We start from the raw sequence: 23,877 nt of genomic DNA, 5'->3' as shown, positions 1-23,877 counted from the left end.
AGTGATCGTAGTATAAATCAGCCTTCACAATACTACAAGTACATGTTGCAAATATGAATCTCACGTCGAGAAAGAGAGACTTTGCATCTGCTCGGCTACTATAGAGACTTTGCATCTGCTCGGCTACTTAGCTGGTTAAAGCATTGAAAAACATTAATTTAAAGAGTTTAAATTTTTTGCATTAATTTTGTATGAGGTCTCTGTATGATTTCTATTATTGATTGATATGTATTAAGTTTATGAAAACAGAGTTAACGAAGGTTAAGTTTATGAACACGTGTCAATCAATGTTAAAATCTACAGAATGACAACACACAAAATGAATGCAAAAAGATTTGAATTCTAATTTAAACTAATTTTGAACAGGCAAAGTTAAATTATTCAACCAAAAAGTATCGAGTAAACTCTTGTAATAATCAATATTTTTATTGCTTGCTTGTTTATTGTTGCCTAACCCACCAAAGCTCTATATCTTTTTCTTTTGTTGGATATGAACAATAATGAGATAGGCGGAATTCAAATAAAAAACCCAAGGCAAGAGGGAATGATTTTAACCAACTAAGTTGCTAACCTCTTACCAAACCGTAAACCCTTAATTAAAAATTATCGTGCAATTGGTCTTGAGTCATTCAAGCACAAGTGCATATCATCTATGTGATTTAACTCAAACAATAAGACGTTAAGAATTGTGTTGGAAAAGAAAAAACAAAGTAAACAGATAACAATATAATGTGTTCAATTGCTTGTTTAGTGCCCCTTTATGTGGCATGCTTTAGGGTTTACCTTGGCAAAATAGAAGGAGTACCCTTCAAACTAGGCAATAGAAGTGATTCAATCCTTAAGACTCTGAAGCTTGCTAGCTAACTAGCTATTATCATAAAGATATATAAAAAAATATAAAAAAAATAATAATAAAAAAACACCCCAAATTTCGAAAAATCATGTAGAGAACACACAATTACAAGCATGCAATTCATTAATTTTGGTTATAAAAAGAATCATCTGCATTGTTGTTTCTTGAAGTTCCTTGTGGAGAGGAGTTTCATTAACAAAGATTTCAACCTCCTAGACCCCGATCCCGGTCTTAAAACGCCATAGTTTTCTCTCTGCAAACTCGAGCATACCTTTTGCGTCTTCCCATTACTCCCAGAACACCATCCCCCGTAAGCAAATTGTCCGCGATGTCGTTTAAGAAGGTCGCGATCAATTTTGTTTAGAACAGGGGCATTTTTCTTGAACTTTCTAGCAAATGGACGGTTGCTCAGAATCATTCTTCTGAAATCTCTCAGTCCAAGAGACCTCGGATGCTGCTTCGGAGGTGTATCCCATGTAATGAAATGAAGGTCGTGATTGACGGTGGTGTTCTTGTAGTCTTCGGAGTTGCATATTACTGTCTGGAAGTAGCCTTCCGGTGACGAGACAAAGTTGGTGTAGTAGAGGAGGAGAGTCCTTGGCAGATTGTCCCACCCTACGACGCAATACTCGGCAAAAGATCTTGATAAAATTGTCCAAGCTGAACCTGGAGTGAAAGCAAGAGATCAATATAGATTAATAAGTGTACTGCTTTTTGTTACTTTTATGGTCATTTTAGTAAAAGTGTTGCTATTCGGACCACATTAACAACCCACATTACCGACCATCTTTTAATAATGTGGTTAGTACTTGTAATACAGAAAGCATTATTCCTTCAATAAAAGAAATCTCAAATCCATAACCCTAGTCATGGACAGAGGGAGGTAAGGCCCAAGTGGGGGCACATGCCCCCTCTCATCCCATTTTTTTGCATTACAAATTATTCAATTAATCATTCTCATTTTTTTTACTTTGCAGATTATTCAATTAATCATATTAAAATAGGGAAAATCATCTTCTAGTTTTTAAATGCGCCTCTATCCTGTATATTTTTCTCACGCACTAATGTCTAAACCTTGTTGAGTTGCATGTATTTGGTTTATTAGTACAAATGAGCATTAAATTGTCAACAATTAAAGACAAAATTAGACAATAGAGTAATAAAATTAGGCATTTTGAATTTAATTTTTTCAGCATTTTTAAAAGAACTAGCTTTATTTGTCCAAAAAAGAAGCTCAAATTTTTTAAGGTGCCCCCCTCTTAATTAAATTTCTAACTTCGTCCCTAACCCTAGTGACCCTCCAAACAAATATTTCACAATTTTGAAACATTAGCTAACATGCAGTGTTCAATAAAAAACTGAGAGTGCGAACCTAATAAAATCGTGCGAACTTAAACTACGTTCATATAAACTTGCAAATTTGCAAGCAATGGATTTATTTATGTGTTTAATAACAAGTGTATATATTGGAAAATACTACTTCAAAGAGTCTATAGAAGCAAGAGAACACGTGCATCCCAAGCGAAAGCAGTTTATAAAAGAGAGGCCTTATCATTTAGATACGCGGTGCATGCAGATTGCAGGTGTCTGTTGTTTGACGTAGTTCTGCTCCCTTTCCAATGCTTATACTCTTTTTAGTTAACCAATGCTTATTACTCGATCTACACCATATTTCCGCATGCAGTAAAAAGTTTCACCCAGATTTAACAAACCCCCCACCTCACCCCTCCAAATAAGGAAAGTGCCATAAACCAGTTTGGCAAACTCGCCAAAATGATCATCTTCCAAATTCCCAAGTGTAGTTTTAAAGTACGTTGCCAAAATCTGGCAACTATATTATTAATTTGTTATGGTTATTTATCGATTAAAATTTAATTTCTTGAATTTTTCATGTTGCGTTTAAGATGCGTGTAGTGTTGGTCAGTAGTTTGGTTCAGCCAACAATAGTTAGGCGGAGCGGAGAGAAAAATGCCAAAGCATGTTATTAAGTGATGCATAAACATCATGATAAATACGAACTGCCCACTAAACCTACAAGAGGAAGTGGAAATAAAGAAACGGTGAAAGGGACATTCGAAGTTTCCCCAAATGAAAACGACCGCAATTTACATATCGTCCGTAAATTTGATCATCAGTTTCATCTTGTCATGGACTTGTCCTGGGTTTCCAACTGGATTTTTCTCCACCTTGTTTTTTCTGTTGACTTTTTGGTAAGTAGTGGACTAACTGGTTTTTTTATTTTATTTTTGTATAACAATATTTTATGTGGACGATAAAGATTTGAGATAAGTAGTTGAAGGATGGTGTTATATACACTTTTTTTTTTACCTCACACACATTCTTGTTAATTTTTTTCTTTTGATCTTCTTTAATTCATCCAATTCGACAACAAAAGTTGAGAGATGTGTAGGAGGTAGCACCACCCCTTCCACCATTGGTTTTCAAAATAACTAGTCTCTTTTTACACGCTTACGCGTGTCGGCGTGTGGCAATTAGCTATTTTTTATTTTATTATTTATTTTTCTGGTTAATAATATATTATTTGTTATTTCGTTGTTTTAGTTTTACTTATTTTTGTTGTTATTATTTTTATTAAATATATGTTGAAGGATAATGAACTTAATTGTTGTGGACTTTTTTTAACCTTTTTTTTTCCATCTTTTTGAAAAGAAAAAAAAAATAGACAATTTGGGTAATATGAAAGTTTCATCATTTTTGCCTTCTTTCTTTATATATATAGCAATGACAAATTAACAAGTTCATTAAAATTTGATAAATGGTTACCTTGAAAAATATCAAATTTTTTTCTTTGCTAAGGAAATTAAATCTCAATTAGTACGACTAGTTTGCTCATTTAGTTTTAAGATTCTGACACCTAAACTATACACGTCGACTTCCTTTTTCCTAAACTTGAAAAGTACTTATAAGTACTGATCAAGTTCAAAATTTGATTTATAATTTACAAGTAGATGTGAAAATGTGAACCAGGGGACGAAGACAAATGTTATCGACAGAACTGAATGCGTGAACCAATTTCATACAGACAAAGAAAAATGAAAAATGAAAAAGAAGCACAAAAGTAAACTATCACAACAACAAGACGTGTTATCTTTGGATGCTTGTGCTGTACGGAAGAGATTTTTAGCATGTCAGGACACAGCCCATTACACAATTGACAACTTGAAAAAAACTTCCATTAATTTTAGAGATGTTTAATAAAACACTTCCGGTACTATTCATTTTTAACGAAAAACCACATTTATACATTTTCTCAGTATTATTCACTATACCTTTAAAAATTGCTTTTCATTAAAAATGAAGTTTTTTTAGACTTTTCGTTAATTTTCCTTTAATTTTATTATGACGTTTGGTGCCATATTCTAAGCACAATGAAAAATTGCTCGTTGGTTAGAAGTTTGCGTGCTACTACAATAGCAATATCCAAAATAAAAGAAGAAAATATATCTATTTGCTAATTTTCTTTTCTAATTTATAATTATTAACTTAATTAATGAAATTAATCATTTTTAATAAGGAAAATTAATGAAAAAGACTTGAAAACCTTGAATTTTAACGATAAAAACAAAATAAAGGGTAAAGTAAATAATACCAGGATTGACTTTTTAGTGTAAAAATATGGTTTTCGTTAAAGTAAATAATACTTGAAGCTTTTCTTTAAAGTTCTTTTTTTAATAAGAAAAAAATTGGGGAGTTGGGGTTGAACCTGTGTAAAGCTTGAAAGCAGTTGGGAGAGCCCTTTGTTTGATAACCCACCACAACTCTGATTTATTCAGGCTGTACAGTCCTGGGTCTATTACCATTGGCTTCCCTCTCTTATTCCTGCAAAATCACTAATTAGTTTTAACAATATGGGGGTACAGAGGGTGCTAATTATTATTTTCATCATAGTGATATTCTAATTTAATAGACTTTTTAATCAAAATAATCTATGAGAATTGCATAACTTTTCATTTTGGTTTTTAAGATTTGAAATCAATAGAAGTGGTTTTAAAATTGTCCACCATCAATCATTTTGGTTATTGGATGAAAAATTATGTTAAGTAAGGATCAAAATAATAAAATTATCCTTAATTTAATAAACAATAGGTTGCCAAAATTGAAGGTATTTTTGTTATTTTATTTTTATTTTATAGAAAATTTTCACATAATGATCAAAATGATTGATTGTGAACAAATTCAAGGACCAAAATGAGAAGTTATGCAAATCTCATAGAACATTTTGGCTAAAATGCGAATTTAATATAAGGAGCAATAAGCGAAGAGTGGAGAGGAGAAAGCAAACGCACTGTTCTAATCAACTTAATTAACGCAAGAACTAAATGATAAATTAACAAAAAAAGAAACAGAGACTCACAGCTTCCAACCCAAGCGACTAGTGTGATGTATGAAATTGAGATCTCTTGGTAAATCAGAAAAAGTATGTATCAGATCTGAAAACAAATTTTAATAATTATGTAAGAATGCAAGAAATTTAAGTAAGAAAAACCCAACACAAAAAATGGATTTAATTGCAGCAAAAACAAAATTAAACAAAAATAAAAAGGCACTCACCATACCATCTTGAGTGATTAAAGGATAATCAGAAGCACTCAGATTGATAAACCAATCCCAATCCCAAGTCCTCAGGAGCAAAGACAATGCATGAAGAGTAGTGGCAAGCATGGTTGGTCCCCTGTAAGTGACCAAATTAGGTTTTCCCAAAACCCAAACATTACCAACTTGCCCAAAAACTGGATCTCCAGCCACAAAGTCAGCAATGTCCCTGTGCTCATCTTCTGGTGCAGCGTAATCCATATGGATTAGATAGTAATTTCCAGGATGGTATAGGGCATACAGCATGCGCTTTAGCTTCATGGAATCGCCTTTGGATGCAGAGATTAGGTAGGAAAATGTCACCGGATATGGCTTGGTGGTGCTGTTGCTGGAAACGGTGGTTAAGTTGAAGTAGTTTATGACTGGCTTGAAGTTGTGGATGGGGATTTTTAACCTAGTTGGGATGTATAGGAGAGAGAAGAGAACTGAAGTTAGGAGGAAAGATATTACATAAACTTTTATGGCCATTGCTGAAGATTTTGGTGATGGAAGAATGTTTACAGAGAGAGAGAGAGAGAGAGAGAGAGAAAGAGAGTGGTTAAAATGGTTAAGGACAGAGAGAGTTCTAATTGTAAAGCCAATGAAGGAGAGATTAGGAAATGTGTTGGAAGTGAAGTTTGGGTTCCTTGCTTTAAAGTGAAGGCGATTTAGATGTGTCAGTCACTGTATACTTCTTGTTGGGTGGGGGAGATCGTTAAGGTTTTAATTAGTTTTCTGGTGATGCGTTGGTTAATTGCTTAGTTTTTTAGCAATGACAAGAACTTAATGAAATGAAGATATTTATGACATGAGTACACCATTATCATGGTGTTATGTGGGTATGATACAATGATATATGTAAGTTTTGTTTTCACGTAACATTGTATTATTAGAACAGAACATTATATTAATAGTGTAGTCAATATATTTGTGCTATTGTTTTCGATAAAGCACTAAAAGTTTGACAAATGTGTTTTGTTTGACTGTGTAACTCATAATATTTACGTTATGTTTTGGTGAGAGATTTCCAAGTTTCAAGTGATTGAATTTTTCCTTGTTCTATTTTGCAGATTTAGACCTTTAGGTTCAGATTTAGAGGGATTAGGTTTCATGTCCTCCTCCCCTCTTTTTCTTGTATCTTTGTTGCTTTTGTTTCTACAAGGGTAAGGTTTATGTCACCCTTTCTTTTCATGTATTTTTATTCCTTTTTTCTTGTATTATGAGGGGTTAGATTTATGTCCCCCTTGACTAGGTATACTATTTTTTTTTATATCAATAAAACTTCTCTCTTTCCATCAAGGTTTTCTAAAAAAATAAATAATAATAATTGAATTTGAGGCCAAGTTAATGGGGATGAACTACACACTATTATATATGAGAAATTAGAAATGCATTTCATAAACATTAATACAAAACAAGTGAGAAAATTTGGCAAATGACTACTTGACGTCAATCATTTACAAATTCATTGCACATGCCTTTGCAAATGCTCATGACGGACATTTCTAATTCCCTCTATCCTATTGTTTATGCCAAATTATGGACCAACGAGATAGAGGCTAGTGAAACCACACAAACACACAACAACTTATAGTTCACATGAATTTGGGGTAATCCACATTTAGTTGTTTCTTCGGTTTTCATCATGAGAGCCTTTAAGGGTGCCCTTTGAAAGAACAAAACTTGGACTCAACCTCCTTTAGTGTTTTCTTTTTTCAAATTTTTTCTTTTTTACATATTTTTATATTAGGCCCAAAATGGGGCCCAAAAATAAGGCCAAAACCATGTACCAACAAAATATATAGTAGCTCAACTTCACCATAGCATTTCTTGGCAAGTAGTTGTAGTTGGCACCTTAAAATTGAACTGCCCCCAAATACTGTTGAAGGGCAACCCTGTAATTATGTTTGCCCCCAAAGTGGTTACAAATCAGTTAGCAGCTGAACCAAACAATTCTCTCTCTCTTTTTAACAGAATAAACAACTTTTTTTTCCCCAAAAGAAAAAGAGATAGAAAATCCGTCCGGAACAAAAAAAACGTAGCCCAACTCCTTCACGAGAGAAAACACAGGGCCAGCCAGAAGTTGTTTTAATTCTTGCGCAGCACGTCACTATTGCTGACCTACTTAATAACCCTAATTAGCAATAGTGAGGGTCCTCGCCGGATCCTCTTTGTGAGGATTTCGGGATCCTCCAATCACATATATTCATCGTACATTGTGCGATCAGAAATTATTGTAAATATTTTATTTAAAATTGAATATAAACAGTACCTGACGAAAATTAACCGCACGATATACGATTAACGAATGTGATTGGAGGATTCTCGGGATCCTCACAAAAAGTATCAGGCGAGGATCCTCACTCAATTAGCAAAACATAAATGCCCACGTGGCAGCTAACCAGCACATGATGCCAACAGTGACAGTACGTAACCAACAAGTTAATCTGAACTCAAGAAAAAATGTCGTAGTGTAAGACTCGGTCAGTCGTCTTTTTAAATCGAATCTCAGAAATTTCCATTCATTTGATGATTTGTTGAATCTTGGAGGCAAACAAAGCGAAGGAAATCATAGATTTCTACATAAAGAAAGCGACAGTCGAATTGGGAGCCATTGAAATACATAAGTACTTGTACTCTCTCTCTCTCTCTCTCTCTCTCTCTCTCTCTCTCTCTCTCCCCCCCCCCTTCAGATAATTAGAGGAAAAAACAGAGTCCTTGCAGTTGACCTCTTTCCGATATCATTTTCGTCTGTCTTCGTTGGTCTTGATATATCCGGTTCGGTTTCTGTGGATGCAGACGCAAGAACTTAGCAACAATCCAACTGAAACAACCACGGCCGGAGAATTTCTGTGAACACAACCTAGGATTAGTTTAATTCGAAGGCCGGGAATTTTGGTGCGTCTGATTTTGTTGAAACTTGGAGGCAAAGGAAGTGGTAGAAACCATCCCAGAATTTCTGTAAGAGAAAGGACAGTTGAATTCGGAATTTCGACGCGATTAAGGCATACGTGCATCGAGTTATGGCAAGTTTAGAGACCACCACGAACATCCACATGCAAGTTCAAGTCAGACCTTCATCCGTAAACCAAATCAAGGTTCTCTCTCTAACCCAATTCTTGTTTCTTTCTCTGGCTTTCATCTCTGTCACCAATTTTTCTTCTTTCTCACTGCATCTTTCTCTGTAATATAGATTTTGTCGGTTTTCGTTGATCTTCTTGTTCATTGATATATCCAGTTCGTTTTCTGTGGATGCAGACGCAAGAACCTATCGACATTCCAACCGAAACAACCACGGCAGGACAATTCCTCAGGAGGTTCTTTAAACTTCTTTTTTACTTGCACTTGATTTTCATCACCATCTTCGTAATCTTCCTTACGCTCTATGGCCTTATCTTCACCACTCGCACTCGCCATTTCCGACCCCTCGAGTATTACCCTCCATTGCTCACTGCAATTGGGTGTTCTGCAACTGTTGCTTTCATATGGCAGTGGATCACTAGCTCAAGCCCTTCAAAAGCCATCCAGGTAGCCTTCTCGCTCAGCCCTCTGCTAACATGCGCAGTTGGTGTACTACTTATATACATAAGTTCTCGTGTAAGTTTGGCAGCGGGTGTGATTGCCATCGTTTGTGCCCTCATTCAGTCTCTGTATGGCTGTTGGGTCAGTCCCCGTTTTAACTACGCCATTCGAGTTTTATCAGTTTCCACTGCTTTTCCTCCTCCGAAAACTACAATACTAGTCATTCAATCAATTTTCGTCAGCATTCTTTACTTGTGTCTCTTGGTTGCCGGCATTGGAAGAGCCACTGCCATCAGAAGTAGTTGGAAGGCCCTGTTCATCGCAGTAATATTGCTAAGCATGGCATGGACGATGCAGGTAATCAAGAACACGCTGCTAGTTACCATCTCACGAATCAAGTATATGAACTTCGCATTTGGAATAGAGATTGACACACGTGAGGCTTCCCGCGACACCATTAAGCACTTTACTGGGAGTATTTGCATCGGCTCCATCTTGGTTCCGGTTCTTGGGGTTGTTCGTGGCTCAGCCCGAGCCATGAAACTGATTGCAGGGGACACCGACGAGTTTCTGTTTTCGTGTGCCAACTGCTATTCAGGAATGGCTTCGACGCTGGTGATGTACGGGAATCGCTGGGGTTTTGTGCACGTAGGAGCGTATAATAAGGGGTTTGTGCAGGCATCATCAGATACTTGGGAGAAGTTCGAGAACGAAGGACTGAAAGAATTAATCGACTCGGATCTCACCGGATCGTTCTGTTTTCTTTCTGGGGTGGCAGTAGGTGCAATCTGCAGCCTAGTGAGCGGGACCTGGGCTCTTATAATTCACAAAAGCTATGCTACAGAAGTTTCGATATACGCATTCTTCATCGGATATTTCATGGTAAAAACTCAGCTGTAATTATCCTTCCTCAGTAAACTTGGCAATGTCAAAACACTAATGTGTTCTAACTTTGGCTTTGATGTATGTGATTCAGTGTCGGGTTGCTATGGCATGGCCGCAAGCATGTGTTTCGTCTTACTACGTGGCGTATTCAGAGGATCCACAGAGCGTTAGATTTGATTCGACCATACCTGCTCGTATTGAAGAGCTCCAGAGATTCCAAGCATAAGAACCGCAAGCTATCAACAAGTGATCAAGCCTATTGCAGGAGCGGTCGAGCAGGATCCTCTGCATCCAGTTTTCTAGTCGACTAGTAACAAAATACAGTTTTCTGTAAATGATATGTAGTTCTGAACATTCAACACGATAAAGGGCACATAAATCTCCGGAAGAACACCATTTCGAGGAGTAAATGAATCAGATGCATTACTGTTACACTTAACGTAAACTCATCGTGGAATCAGCCACAAATCATTCGAGAAAGCGTCATGGCTATAATACAAGTTACTTGCACATACAGCAAATTCACGGAAGATAAGCGAACCGGTATGGTCATCCTAGATGCCCGCGGCCACCACATTCTGAACACATAATGTTGCCACTTCCCCCGTAACCTACATGGAGCAACTATCGCGTTAGCATATTCTCATTGGCCATACATACTCAAATGAACACTATAAAACTTTAATATTTGACAATCAAGTGCAAATATCGTTTTCTTTTTCAAATCAACAAATGTGCTCAGTTATGAGAAGAGGAGCTAATTACCGAGGCAGCGAACTTTGACAATAATACTGTCTCTCCAGTATTGAATCAACGTACAGGCCTGAACCAGAACAAGTGGTGCAAAGGACTACGCCTTTAGCTTCACAGTCAAAGCATCGAGGATTGTTTCCAATGATTTTCTCAGTCAAGATATCCCAATTAATAGGCTTCTCAATTCTCCCTTCCGGTACAGCTTATCATAACAAAACAGAGATTCAAGACATACTTCTTTGTTTATCCGCATCTCCAGCTGAGCACCCAGCCTACAACATCAAATAAACGCTGAATAAGATACAGACCTATCTAACTCATTGAAAATTTTCATTTCCCTTCGGAATTCATTATCTTATTTCATCATTTTCCGTCAATCACACGACATTCTCACATTTACTCATTCAAGATAAGAATTCATCTCATTGCACATTTCATGTAGTTAAAGAACCAAAAAAGACCCCCGAATGAGCTAGATATTATCCTAGGTAAGGCCTCCTTTCAATTAAGGCAGTATAATTTCAACAGTTTTAAACAACATTCAATTGGAACTTAAGGGAGACTTGCTATCTAGGTAAGGCCTCGAAGTTTTCTCAAAAGATAATCTTGGCCTCAGCTTTTGATAAAAAGACAACCCTTTTCATTTACTTCCAACCCCTAACCTCAACATTCCTTTTCCTTTACTTCCAATCCCTAACCTCAACATTCCTCACAGAGATAATCTTGGTCACACTCTAAAAATGACCGAAAAACTGAGAAAAGCTTATACGCCATCAAATCAAATCGAAAAACCTCAGTCAAAGCGAGCTCCAAATGCTCGACGAGGTTATGAATCAAACTTATGAAAACATGCGCCTCTATTAGTAAATGAACTTCCCTTAATCCATTACCAATTAGAAACAGTTAAAAATCAACACTTGCTACAAATCATTAGCAGCAAATAGGCAAAAAAGATAAGTAACAATTGAAGAAGCATCATTCCCATCAACAACAATTTGTAAGTGTCATTTGGTGGAACCACATTTATCAATAGTAAAATTCAACCAACATCAGAGGTTATTTACTAAAAAAATTCCCAACTCACAAATACAAATACAAAAATTGATACAGAATCAGCGCATCAAACTAAAAGGTAAAAGCAAATTAAACATAAATAAACAGCTCAAGATATAAATTCCACGACAAAAATAAAATAATACGCAGGAAAAGAGAGAGAGGTGAAGAAACAGAGGCCTACCCCATGTGAAGAAGAAGGAGAAACAGAGCCGTTGGGAGAGATGGCGGCAGTAAATTTGGCGATCGACCCACCACGTCTGAGATGAAACCCATATGAAAATTGTCATGGATATCCAACTTTGTCGAAGAAACAGGGACGACAGTAATCAAAGACGCCGTATTTGCAGCAGCAGAAGCAGACCCCATTTGATCAAATTTGAAATCTTTGATATCAACTTTCACATATAGAAATTACAGGGAGAGAAAGACTGAAGAGAATAAAATAATTTGTAACAATTAAATGAGTGAGAAGAAGAAACTTCGGTGTAATCGACGACGACGACGAACTGTGTTGTGAAACTCTCTTCAGGTTGTTGGTTTGTTAGTGTCGTCGAATAGTTTTCTTTGGGCTTGAGGTGGTAGATGGGTGAGGTTTACATGCTTCGGTTCAAGAAGAGTTGCTCTTTGGGTCAAGCTCGACCCAATAAGTAGAGGATCCAAACCACACTCGTTTGAAACGGGTCGTGTTTGATTATTTTGGAATGGATATTTCTTCCCAATTTCAAATATATTAAGGTAGGCTTGACAATTTTTTGCATGAAATCGATACAAAACAACATGAGAAAATGAAAAATTTGGGGACATCTCAACGAGTGGGTGGTTATTGGGTTGTCAGGTCATGTCTAGACATTAAAAATCTGTTAAGGTAAGACAACATTTTTGCCATGTCTAGGTATTATGCATGTTAATTTCTTACATAACCTGTTAACTAGACACGAAAATGATAAATGAGTTTAAATTTCGAAAAACAATTAATAAGAACGACACACCATAAATATGTTTATGAGTGTATATAGACATGAAAAAAAATAAAAGAGGTGAAAGTTATCCAATTCTTTTTTTTGGTACAGAGGAGGGCAAAACCCGAAAGTTATCCAATTCAATAGTCTTTGAATATAAAAGTTATCTAATTCAATATATTAAACCAGCCATATGTTAAGAAATGGCTAGCGTTTCAAATTTAGGAAATAAGATCTCTACTTGTGTTTTTGGGATTTCCCAACGAAATTAAACCCTTTTGGTATGAATAGTTTATGGATGTTCTTATTTGGACAAATCAAATGTGAAAAGTGGTGTAAAGAAGGCAAGAATATAGGGTATGTGATTGATGTATTTTCCTTCAATATAAATTAAATACTGTCATTTTGAGTTGAAGATCAAAATAAGATTTCTACTTGTGTTTTTGGGATTTCCCAACGAAATTATACCCTTTTGGTATGAATAGTTTATGGATGTTCTTATTTGGACAAATCAAATGTGAAAAGTGGTGTAAAGAAGGCAAGAATATAGGGTATGTGATAGATCTATTTTCCTTCTATATTTTGTACTTTTACTTTACTGTTCAAAATAAATTAAATACTATCATTTTGAACTGAATATCAAAATTGGAGTATTTTTTTATAAAAAATAAATTAAACGATGATGCTTACAGATAAATATGTTAGCATAGAAAATGGAACTAACACAAGATTAATTAAATATAATAAACTGCCTATGCAGAATGCAGAATGCAGTTTTCTGTTTTTGTTTTGTATTTTTGGCTACTTTTCTCATGTTTTTGTTTGTGTGACCGTACATTAGGTGATACACCACGTATCATTATACAAGTGGTGGGATTTGTGTGTTAAAAAGTTAATAACTTAAAAAATAAAATTTCCCGTCATTTACATAAAAACACGTGATGTACCACCGTATTCTCGTCACAATGAAAAATTTCTCATCATTTGGGACGGGGTGATTTGCGAATCTGTTTGCATGGTTTGATATGACTAGGGTTCCGAGTTTAGACACTTGGCCTTACTCTTCTTTGCCACGTGCCTAGCTTGTGATTAATAATGAATGAGGATCCTCTCCAGATCCTCTTTGTGAGGATTTCGGGAATCCTCTAATCACATCCGTTCATTGTACATCGTGCAGTCAGTTTTCATCAGGTACTGTTTATATTTAATTTTAAATAAAAAGATTTACAATGATTTTTGACCCCACAATATACGATAAATGGATGTGATTAGAGGATCTCTGAGATCTCACAAAGAGGATCCGGAGAGTATCCTTATTCATTAATAATTACTTGATCTAGAAAATCATGACTAATTTTTTTGGGGAAAAGAAATGCTACGAAGACTCTCTATAAACTTTCCTTGTCTAATTACATTAAGGGCAAAATATTTTTGATGAAAATAATTTTGAAATCAATTTCTTACTAAAAAATACTAGTGAATTCCATAGAAGTACTTAAAGTTTTCATAAAAAAAAAGGCACATAATTCGTGCCTTTTTGCATGAGGCACTTATTATGTGTTTTTCGTAGAAATACTTCAAATATTTTTAGAGCTCAAAATCTTTTTTTTATTTTTTTATTTTTGTTAAACTGCTTTCAATCATTTTAATTCCGAATGAGTCCTAAATTGTTAGGTGCTCTCAAATCCATCGGTAATTTTTTTTTTTTTTTAGTCAACCCCATAATCTTATTAAGACAAAAATAGAAATACAAATGAGGAGGACATAAAGCCAAACCTCATTGATGAAAATAACATAGCAAGCAACACGATAAGAGAACCCCACTTACAATGAAAAGATATGATAAAAATCATCTGAAATGATAGCTGGTACTCGTAATCTGCACCAAAATTAGCTAAGGCATCGGCTATACAGTTGCCCTCGCGAAAAATATGGGAAACAAAAACATGCATATGCCTAATCTGCCACAAGCAATTGCTCCAATCAACACGCAAATACCAAGGAATAATAGAACTAGGAGAGTTTAAGTAGTGAATCACCATAGTTGAATCTGTCTCCAACCAAATGTGATGCCATTCACACACACAGGCAACTCGAATAGCCTTAATTACAGCAAGAATCTCAGCTGCAATCGAACTACAAAAATTCGTGGACAACGCAAAAGCACCCAAAGCAATACCTTGAGAATCCCGAAATACACCACCATAACCTGTACGGCCTGTAGACTTGAATGACCTATCAGCATTTACATTGATCCACCCCACCATAGGAGGTTTCCATACAACAGGAATGAAACACATGGCAGTAGACAACAAAGGAGAAACGCCTAAAGTCTGAAAAATAGGAGCACTTGATGCAGAAGGAACCGAAGAAAAAACCAAAGAGGCAAATTCTTTAGAACACGTAAGAATCCTAGCCTTGGCATGAACCATACATAACTTAGCACCCTCAAAACGAATCTTGTTTCGTAGAGACCATATGCTCCAAATAGCATTACAAACAACAAGCACCCACAAACGGCAAGAAGAGGAAGACAAAGCAACAAAGAAAGCGGTTGAAAAAGATTATCCAAGGAACCACATTGTACATATGGTCGATGAGTGACAAACCAATTCCAAATTTCTTGAATAAATTGGCACTCCAAAAATAAGTGCGAAACAGTCTCTGCTAGAATTTTGAATTGTATGTAAATGATATTTGTATACATCTTAGGCTAACTATTGATTTTGGTTATAAAGTGTTTTTAAAAGTCATGGCGAATTGTGTCTCTAAAGCGATGATTTAAAAAATGAAAAGAAATTTGGTAATTTTATGGGACTGCACAGATATCACATATGGACTATTAAAGGTGTGCCCAAATAACATTGAAATCTTCGAAAATTAAGAAAAGTGTGTGAGAAAATGAGTGTGTGGATAGTACTACCCTAACATTAAAATTAAGAAACATGTCCAAAATCACGTTACAGAGTGAACATACTACAATTATTTCTCATTAAAAATATAGTGAAATTTAGTTTAAAATTTTGATCTTACTAATATTACTCTGACCTCAAAACATGACAGCAACACATGTGAGCTTTTTTACAAGAATAATTTTCCCACTTGACTCTGGATGAGATATGGTAAAAATTCAATTCATTAAAACTTGTAAAACATGTCCTCCCCGCTTCATAAAAAACAAGTTGTAGTCAACGAAATTCTGATCCTAGATCGTAATAGAAGGTCTTGGAGCACGTGATACCTTCACACACAAAAAGTAAAGTCTGATTAGTAAATTAACAAAATTATAGTTTGTGTGATATATGTGCATGCACACCCCTAATAGTTCAAGTGGTGATTGTGATTAGGCATGACGCTTTGAATTAGTTTTTTTTTATTAAAGACCTGCCCTCGCAAAAAATAAAATTGAGACAGTAACATGTTGTTTTCTTTTTATTTGTTTCTTTAAGTATCAGCTGTAAGGCAAGAGATCTGGTTTGCCCAAAAGGATGAAATCAACATTAAAAATAACCATTAGATGAACTGATAATAATAAATTAAAAGAAACAAACAAAAAGTAGTGTTCTAAAAACGGCCTAGACGGCTGCTTAGGCGTTAGGCAGTGAAGACCCGCTGTAATTTAGGGAAAATTGTTTTGAAAAATCGGCTTGGAGCTAGGCAGTCCTAGGCGGCACCTAAGCAGTGCAGCTTCTGGGCGGTCCTAGGCGGATTTGATTATTTATTTATTTATTAATTGTATGCTTTTTTATTTTTTAGTTTTATGGTGGTATACTTATGGAAATAGTGTACCTAATTTGCAAATGATGGATTGACTACAAGTTCATCCAATTGTGAAATGAATTGAAGAACTTTTGAATGGATACATACAAAGAAGAAGAAGAAATAAACTAGATACAATAACGTTAAATAGTTTAATCTAAGTCCAATCCAAAGCAAGGATCATGAACAAGAAGAATTTAGTCTAGCATCAAAGAATACTCCTCATTATGATTATACGCTTACTGTTTTTTAAATATTGAACTTGTTGGATGATGTACTTTGTATATTCTTCTACTTCTATTTTTGCATTTTGTCATTCTTTTATTATTCATACAAGTATAGTTTATTTATTTATTTATATTTTTTTTATTTAAGTGTAAATAGGCACTTATTTACAAGATATATAATAAATTTACATAAATTCGCCTAGGCGCTAGACCCATACCCGCCAGCCTAACGCCTAACGTTTTTTAGAACATTCAAAAAAAATAAAAAAATAAAAAACATACATACAACGTGCTTTAAGCCGAATCAGAAGTAATTAAATATATATGCTAGTTATTCTCCATAAGTAATAATTATGCTATACATAATCTTGGCCACAACCTCAGATTCCTTGAGCATTTTTATGCTTATTCAGCTTCTCCCGCTTCCTGGCTATCGCCGGTAACTCCTCCAGCATCCTCTCAATCCCACCACCACAAGGACCCATCAGTTCATTGACAATCTAAAAATAGGGTAATATATAGGATAATAATGACTCATCAAGCAACACCTTTGGTCTGGTAAATTTTGAAAGACCCTAAGGGCAGTGGGGGCACGCTGCTCATCTCAGCATAAAAATTATATTGGCTATTGTCATCGGTTATCTGAATGGATAGTAAAGGTTATTTGAAGTCCCAATAGCACCCATTATCATTTGATTTAATACTCGTTAGGGTTTAAAACTCCAAAGGAGCGCATGGGATGTGGTTTGCTGAACGTTTAGAAGTCCAAAGCACAACTCTATCGGCATGCGGTTTTGAAACGGTTGGTTGTCATTTACTTCGATTCATATTCCAATTCCACAAATTAAATGTTGCAGTATTCCATAGGTTTGCTGAACAATTATATATACTACTAGGAGCCCTTCTGCGTAAGGCACTTACTAAAACCAGCTTTCTTACTTCTTCCTGACTAATATCTTCTCTATCAAGTAATCATCTTGCCACAATTCAGAAATGAGAGGAGCAAGGCACAAGAAATCGAGTTCTACAGTTCAAACTGGGGAAGGCTCCCTTGCAATGGTTCAAGCAGAACTAGACGTAATACCTCTCAACACCGCACCTATTGTGTCGTCCTACAATGACAAGATCCGTCCTCTTCTGGATGCAGTAGACAAGTTACGCAACTTGATGGTGATGGATGAAGGAATTCAGCTGCCAACGATTGTGGTGGTGGGTGATCAGTCATCCGGCAAGTCAAGCGTGCTTGAATCCTTGGCCGGTATCAGCCTCCCTCGGGGCCAAGGCATCTGCACGAGAGTGCCTCTTATAATGAGGCTGCAACACCACTCGAGTCCTCAGCCTGAATTTTCCTTGGAGTACAGTGGCAGAGTTGATCGTACTGATGAAGAAAATATTGCCGAAGATATTGTGAAAGCTACAAGTTCTATTGCAGGGGGGGGTAAGGGAATTTCCAACACCCCACTGACTTTGTTGGTGAAGAAGAATGGGGTTCCGGATCTGACTATGGTTGATCTTCCGGGTATCACTAGGGTTCCGGTCCATGGTCAACCTGAAAATATTTATGATCAGATCAAAGATATGATCATGGAGTATATTAAGCCGGAAGAAAGTATTATTCTGAATGTATTGTCTGCTACGGTGGATTTTACGACGTGTGAGTCAATCCGGATGTCACAAAGTGTGGATAAAACTGGTGAGAGGACGCTCGCTGTGGTTACGAAAGTGGACAAGGCACCAGAAGGACTAATTGAGAAGGTCACTGGAGATGACGTTAACATTGGTCTTGGTTATGTCTGTGTAAGGAACTGGATTGGTGACGAAACTTATGAGGAGGCAGGGGCGATGGCTCATGAATTATTTCAAACCCATCCGCTGCTTTCGAAAATTGACAAATCCATTGTCGGTATTCCAGTTTTAGCACACAAGCTAGTCCATATTCAAGCAAACAGCATAGCAAAAAATTTACCCGATATAGTGAAGAAGATCAATGACAGGCTGAATTTTTGCATTATGGAACTGAATAAAATGCCCAAGAGTCTTTCGTCTGTTGCTGAGGCCATGACGGCCTTTATGCAAATCATTGGCTTGGCTAAGGAATCGCTTAGGAAGATTCTTTTGAGAGGAGAATTTGAGGAGTACGCGGAAGACAATCGCATGCACTGCACTGCTAGATTGGTTGAGATGCTCAACGAGTACTTGGATGAACTTCACAGATGTCCTGAAAGTGATGCAAAGAGCAACTTCTTGATGGAGGAAATCAAGATCTTGGAGGAGAACAAAGGTATTTCACTTCCGAACTTTCTTCCGCGCAATGCTTTCCACATTATCTTGCAGAGAAAAGTGAATGGAATTTCAAGTATTCCGATTGCATTTGTGGAACAAGTGTGGAGCTACATTGAAGAGGCGGTTATTTCTGTCTTGATGCGTAATTCGGAGAACTATTATCAGCTGCAGCTGTCAGCAAGGCGTGCCGGCCATAATCTAATGGCCAAGATGAAGGAAAGGTCAATCAAGTGGATGCTGGAGCTTGTAGAGATGGAAAAGCTGACGGATTATACATGCGACGCTGATTATGTTTCCGAATGGAACAAGTTGATGGCTAGTCAAAATTCATTCGTTCATGGAGTCTTAACTGATGAGAATAAACCTTCTATCATAGCCATAGAAGGCATCGGGGAAGTTGAAGTCGGTGTTCTGAAGAAGTATCCGCATGTTTTAGCTCAAGCTTATGACCTTAAAATGAGAATGACTGCCTATTGGAAGGTTGTTTTGAGGAGGTTTGTGGACTTCATGGCATTGCACTTGCAGCTGTCTGTTTTTAACCTTGTGAACAAAGAGATGGAAGCTGAGATTGTGAATGAGTTGATGGGACCTTACGGCGGGGGAATCGAGAGGATGTTGGAGGAGTCGCCGGCAGTGGCAGTGAAGCGTGAGAAGCTTAACAAAAGCATAAAAAAGCTGAGGGATTCTAAGGAGGTAGTGGCCAAGATAATGGACAGCATTATCACTTATGGGGATTAACTAACTTGCCAACTAGTTTTGAGGGTACTAAAACATGGTCTAAATAAAAGTATGCAGTCTTTTTTCTTATGTCGTTGGTGTTTGTTTGTCAACTTTTGTTTCAAGTTTTTTCGTTTCCTTTGTGTTCTTGTTATGTGGTAATTGTATGTTCTGGTAATCCTTGTCAAGTTTAATGTTTCCAATGAAATTTAACTGCAAACTCATCCTAACAGCAGTCAACTCCGATATTTTGTTTTCTGTTTTCTGCTTTCAATGCCTTTCATTTAATTTGACAGTGAGCCTTTGTGACTAATCTGACAGAAAAACTTAGGAACCCTAATTGATAAGAAAACCACCTTCCTCAAATTTTCTAATTTTCGATGTTAAAGTTGTAATAACCTGAAAGTGAATATGGAAATACTATTACTTTCCTAAGATAAATAAACTTGTTTGCCGGTTTATATATCTTCTCAGTTCTCCCCAGGAAATGTTATCATCTTAAAAATAAAAAATAAACATATATATATGTGTGTGTCTTCTCCCTTGTATCCCTTTTTATCTTGCAATTCTGGTAGAAATTAATTAAACAACCAAAAACGCAACTTCTTTACTGATAAAGAAATCCAAGATCCTTAGAAGAAACCTTCCTAGATTATAACAATCTCAGGAAGTAAAGTATCCCCTCACTCATTAAATCTCTCTTGTTTTCGCTTGTACAACAGTAAAAGAGGAAGTTAAAAGAGCACGTCACTTTCAAAGAATCTGACTTTTTTGGAATTAGACAAATAAATGTTTCATTTGTCACCGCATTTATTATCCCTGTCTCAAAGAACTCCTCCATGACCTTCAAAATATCCACTTTCAAGAATTCCCAACAATGTTGAAACATTTGCAAGGAATAACCATCTGGTCCTGGCGATTTATCCCTTCCACAATCAAAGACTGCTCTTTGTACTTCCGATTCCTCAAAAGGCCTCTCAAGCCAAGCTGCCTCAGATTCACTTATTGAGGCCCAATTGATGCCTTCCAAGCCCCAACATGCCCCTTCGTTGCTACTAAACAGGGACTTGAAGAAGTTAACGATATGTTTTTCTATCTCTTCTGCATCCTCTACCACTCCCCTGTCATCCACTTCCAACCTTTCTATATAGTTTCTCTTCCTTCTCCCACTTGCTATTCTATGGAAAAATTTAGTATTACCGTCCCCTTCTTTAGCCCATTCCACTTTACCTCTCTGTCTCCACTTCACTTCTTCCTTATAAGCCAGATCTTCCACAAGGAAAAGTATGTACCTTCACTTTCACTTTTCATTTTTAGTAAATTGTTATAGTTTCTTCTCAAAAAAAAAAAAAAATGTACTTCTGAACATACAGTTTTCTAGTCGACTAGTAACAACATACAGTTTTCAGTAAATGATATGTAGTTCTGAACATTCAACACGATAAAGGGCCATAAGATCTGAGGAAGAACACCATTTCAAAGAGTAAATGAATCAGATGCATTACTGTTACACTTAATGTAAACTCATCGTGCAATCAGCCACAAAAAATTAGAGAAAGCGTCATGGCTATAATACAAGTTACTTGCACATACAGCAAATTCAAGGAAGATAAGCGAACCGGTATGGTCATCCTAGATGCCCGCGGCCACCACATTCTGAACACATAATGTTACCACTTCCCCCGCAACCTACATGGAGCAACTATCGCGTTAGCATATTCTCATTGGCCATATATACTCAAACGAACACTATAAAACTTTAATATTTGACAATCAAGTGCAAATATAGTTTTCTTTTTCAAATCAACAAATGTACTCAGTTATGAGAAGATGAGCTAATTACCGAGGCAGCGAACTCTGACAAGAATACCCTGGCTCTCCAGTATTGAATCACCGTACAGGCCTGAACCAGAACAAGTGGTGCAAAGGACTGCGCCTTTAGCTTCACAGTCAAAGCATCGGGGATTGTTTCCAATGATTTTCTCAGTCAAAGACATCCCAATAGGCTTCTCGATTCTCCCTTCCGGTACAGACTTATCATAACAAAACAGAGATTCAAGACTACTTCTTTGTTTATCCGCATCTCCAGCTGAGCACCCAGCCTACAACATCAAATAAACGCTGAATAAGATACATACCTATCTAACTCATTGAAAATTTTTATTTCCCTTCGGAATTCATTATCTTATTTCATCATTTTCCGTCAAGCACACGACATTCTCACATATACTCATTCAGGATAAGAATTCATCTCAATGCACATTTCATGTAGTTAAAGAACAAAAAAAGACCCCCGAATGAGCTAGATATTATCCTTTCAATTAAGGCAGTATAATTTCAACAGTTTTAAACAACATCTTCATCAATTGGAACTTAACGGAGACTTGCAATTTAGGTAAGGCCTCGAAGTTTTCTCAAAAGATAATCTTGGCCTCAGCTTTTGATAAAAAGACAACCCTTTTCATTTACTTCCAATCCCTAACCTCAACATTCCTTACAGAGATAATCTTGGTCACACTCTAAAAATGACCGAAACACTGAGAAAAGCTTATACGCCATCAAATCAAATCGAATCGAAAAACCTCAGCCAAAGCGAGCTCCAAATGCTCGACGAGGTTATGAATCAAACTTATGAAAACATGCACCTCTATTAGTAAATGAACTTCCTTTAATCCATTACCAATTAGAAACAGTTAAAAATCAACTCTTGCTACAAATCATTAGCAGCAAATAGGCAAAAAAGATAAGTAACAATTGAAGAAGCATCATTCCCATCAACAACAATTTGTAAGTGTCATTTGGTGGAACCACATTTATCAATAGTAAAATTCAACCAACATCAGAGGTTATTTACTAAAAAAATTCCCAACTCACAAAATACAAATACAAAAATTGATACAGAATCAGCGTATCAAACTAAAAGGTAAAAGAAAATTAAACAAAAATAAACAGCTCAAGATATAAATTCCAGGAAAAAAATAAAATAATACGCAGGAAAAGAGAGAGAGGTGAAGAAACAGAGGCCTACCCCATGTGAAGAAGAAGGAGAAACAGAGCCGTTGGGAGAGATGGCGGCAGTAAATTTGGCGATCGACCCACCACGTCTGAGATGAAACCCATATGAAAATTGTCATGGATATCCAACTTTGTCGAAGAAACAGGGACGACAGGAATCAAAGACGCCGTATTTGCAGCAGCAGAAGCAGACCCCATTTGATCAAATTTGAAATCTTTGATATCAACTTTCACATATAGAAATTACAGGGAGGGAAAGACTGAAGAGAATAAAATAATTTGTAACAATTAAATGAGTGAGAAGAAGAAACTTCGGTGTAATCGACGACGACGAACTGGGTTGTGAAACTCTCTTCAGATTAGTTGTTGGTTTGTTGGTGTCGTCGAATGGTTTTCTTTGGGCTTGAGGTGGTAGATGGGTGACGTTTACATGCTTCGGTTCAAGAAGAGTTGCTCTTTGGGTCAAGCTCGACCCAATAAGTAGAGGATCCAAACCACACTCGTTTGAAACGGGTCGTGTTTGATTATTTTGGAATGGATATTTCTTTCCAATTTCAAATACATTAAGGTAGGTTTGACAATTTCTTGCATGAAATTGATACAAAACAACATGAGAAAATGAAAGATTTGGGGACATCTCAACGAGTGGGTGGTTATTGGATCGTCGGGTCATGTCTAGACATTAAGAATCCGTTAAGGTAAGACGACATTTTTACTATGTCTAGGCATTATGCATGTTAATTTCTTACCTAACTTGTTAACTAGACACAAAAATGATAAATGAGTTTAAATTTCGAAAAACAATTAAAAAGAACGACACACCATAAATATGTTTATGAGTGTATATAGACATGAAAAAAAATAAAAGAGGTGAAAGTGATCCTTTTTTTTTTTTTTTTTTTTTGGGGTACAGAGGTGGGCAAAGCCCGAAAGTTATCCAATTCAATAGTCTTTGAATATAAAAGTGATCTAATTCAATATATTAAACCAGCCATATTTTAAGAAATGGCTAGCGTTTGAAATTTAGGAAATAAGATCTCTACTTGTGTTTTGGGATTTCCCAACGAAATTATACCCTTTTGGTAGGAATAGTTTATGGATGTTCTTATTTGGACAAATCAAATGTGAAAAGTGGTGTAAAGAAGGCAAGAATATAGGGTATGTGATAGATCTATTTTCCTTCTATATTTTGTACTTTTACTTTACTGTCGAAAATAAATTAAATACTGTCATTTTGAGCTGAAGATCAAAATTG

General features: G+C 36.2%; 3 protein-coding genes and 2 long non-coding RNA genes across 7 annotated transcripts; 2 read left to right on the top strand and 3 right to left on the bottom strand.

Annotated features, from left to right (window-relative positions):
• Positions 1 to 929: 929 nt before the first annotated feature.
• On the bottom strand, positions 930 to 6,036 carry LOC137713574 (beta-glucuronosyltransferase GlcAT14A-like). The gene is made up of 4 exons (XM_068452889.1): positions 5,431 to 6,036; positions 5,229 to 5,304; positions 4,578 to 4,693; positions 930 to 1,519 (listed from the first exon to the last, which is right to left on the bottom strand). The coding sequence occupies exons 1-4, from the start codon at positions 5,933 to 5,935 to the stop codon at positions 999 to 1,001; spliced, it is 1,218 nt and encodes a 405-aa protein (XP_068308990.1). The 5' UTR covers positions 5,936 to 6,036; the 3' UTR covers positions 930 to 998.
• Positions 6,037 to 8,136: 2,100 nt separating this feature from the next.
• Positions 8,137 to 10,131, top strand: LOC137713704 (protein PNS1-like). The gene is made up of 3 exons (XM_068453045.1): positions 8,137 to 8,544; positions 8,705 to 9,850; positions 9,945 to 10,131. The coding sequence occupies exons 1-3, from the start codon at positions 8,470 to 8,472 to the stop codon at positions 10,077 to 10,079; spliced, it is 1,356 nt and encodes a 451-aa protein (XP_068309146.1). The 5' UTR covers positions 8,137 to 8,469; the 3' UTR covers positions 10,080 to 10,131.
• A 136-nt stretch (positions 10,132 to 10,267) lies between these two features.
• LOC137713705 (uncharacterized) lies at positions 10,268 to 12,185 on the bottom strand. The gene is made up of 3 exons (XR_011065327.1): positions 11,844 to 12,185; positions 10,619 to 10,878; positions 10,268 to 10,464 (listed from the first exon to the last, which is right to left on the bottom strand). It is a non-coding gene; the product is annotated as an uncharacterized lncRNA (long non-coding RNA).
• A 5,395-nt stretch (positions 12,186 to 17,580) lies between these two features.
• LOC137711920 (dynamin-related protein 4C-like) lies at positions 17,581 to 19,654 on the top strand. Of its 3 annotated transcripts, XM_068451074.1 has the most exons (3): positions 17,581 to 18,782; positions 18,870 to 19,209; positions 19,276 to 19,654. In XM_068451074.1, the coding sequence occupies exons 1-3, from the start codon at positions 17,601 to 17,603 to the stop codon at positions 19,626 to 19,628; spliced, it is 1,875 nt and encodes a 624-aa protein (XP_068307175.1). In that variant the 5' UTR covers positions 17,581 to 17,600; the 3' UTR covers positions 19,629 to 19,654. The 3 variants fall into 3 exon arrangements, with proteins under 3 accessions (XP_068307175.1, XP_068307174.1, XP_068307172.1); XM_068451073.1 differs by having other exon boundaries at positions 17,581 to 19,119; positions 19,243 to 19,654; XM_068451071.1 differs by having other exon boundaries at positions 17,581 to 19,654.
• A 662-nt stretch (positions 19,655 to 20,316) lies between these two features.
• Positions 20,317 to 23,015, bottom strand: LOC137711855 (uncharacterized). The gene is made up of 3 exons (XR_011065162.1): positions 22,636 to 23,015; positions 21,451 to 21,709; positions 20,317 to 21,296 (listed from the first exon to the last, which is right to left on the bottom strand). It is a non-coding gene; the product is annotated as an uncharacterized lncRNA (long non-coding RNA).
• Positions 23,016 to 23,877: the final 862 nt, after the last annotated feature.

The sequence above is a fragment of the Pyrus communis genome, chromosome 13 (assembly GCF_963583255.1).
Source record: "Pyrus communis chromosome 13, drPyrComm1.1, whole genome shotgun sequence".
Taxonomy (NCBI): Eukaryota; Viridiplantae; Streptophyta; class Magnoliopsida; order Rosales; family Rosaceae; genus Pyrus; species Pyrus communis.
This window is presented reverse-complemented; position numbering and strand designations above follow the sequence as displayed.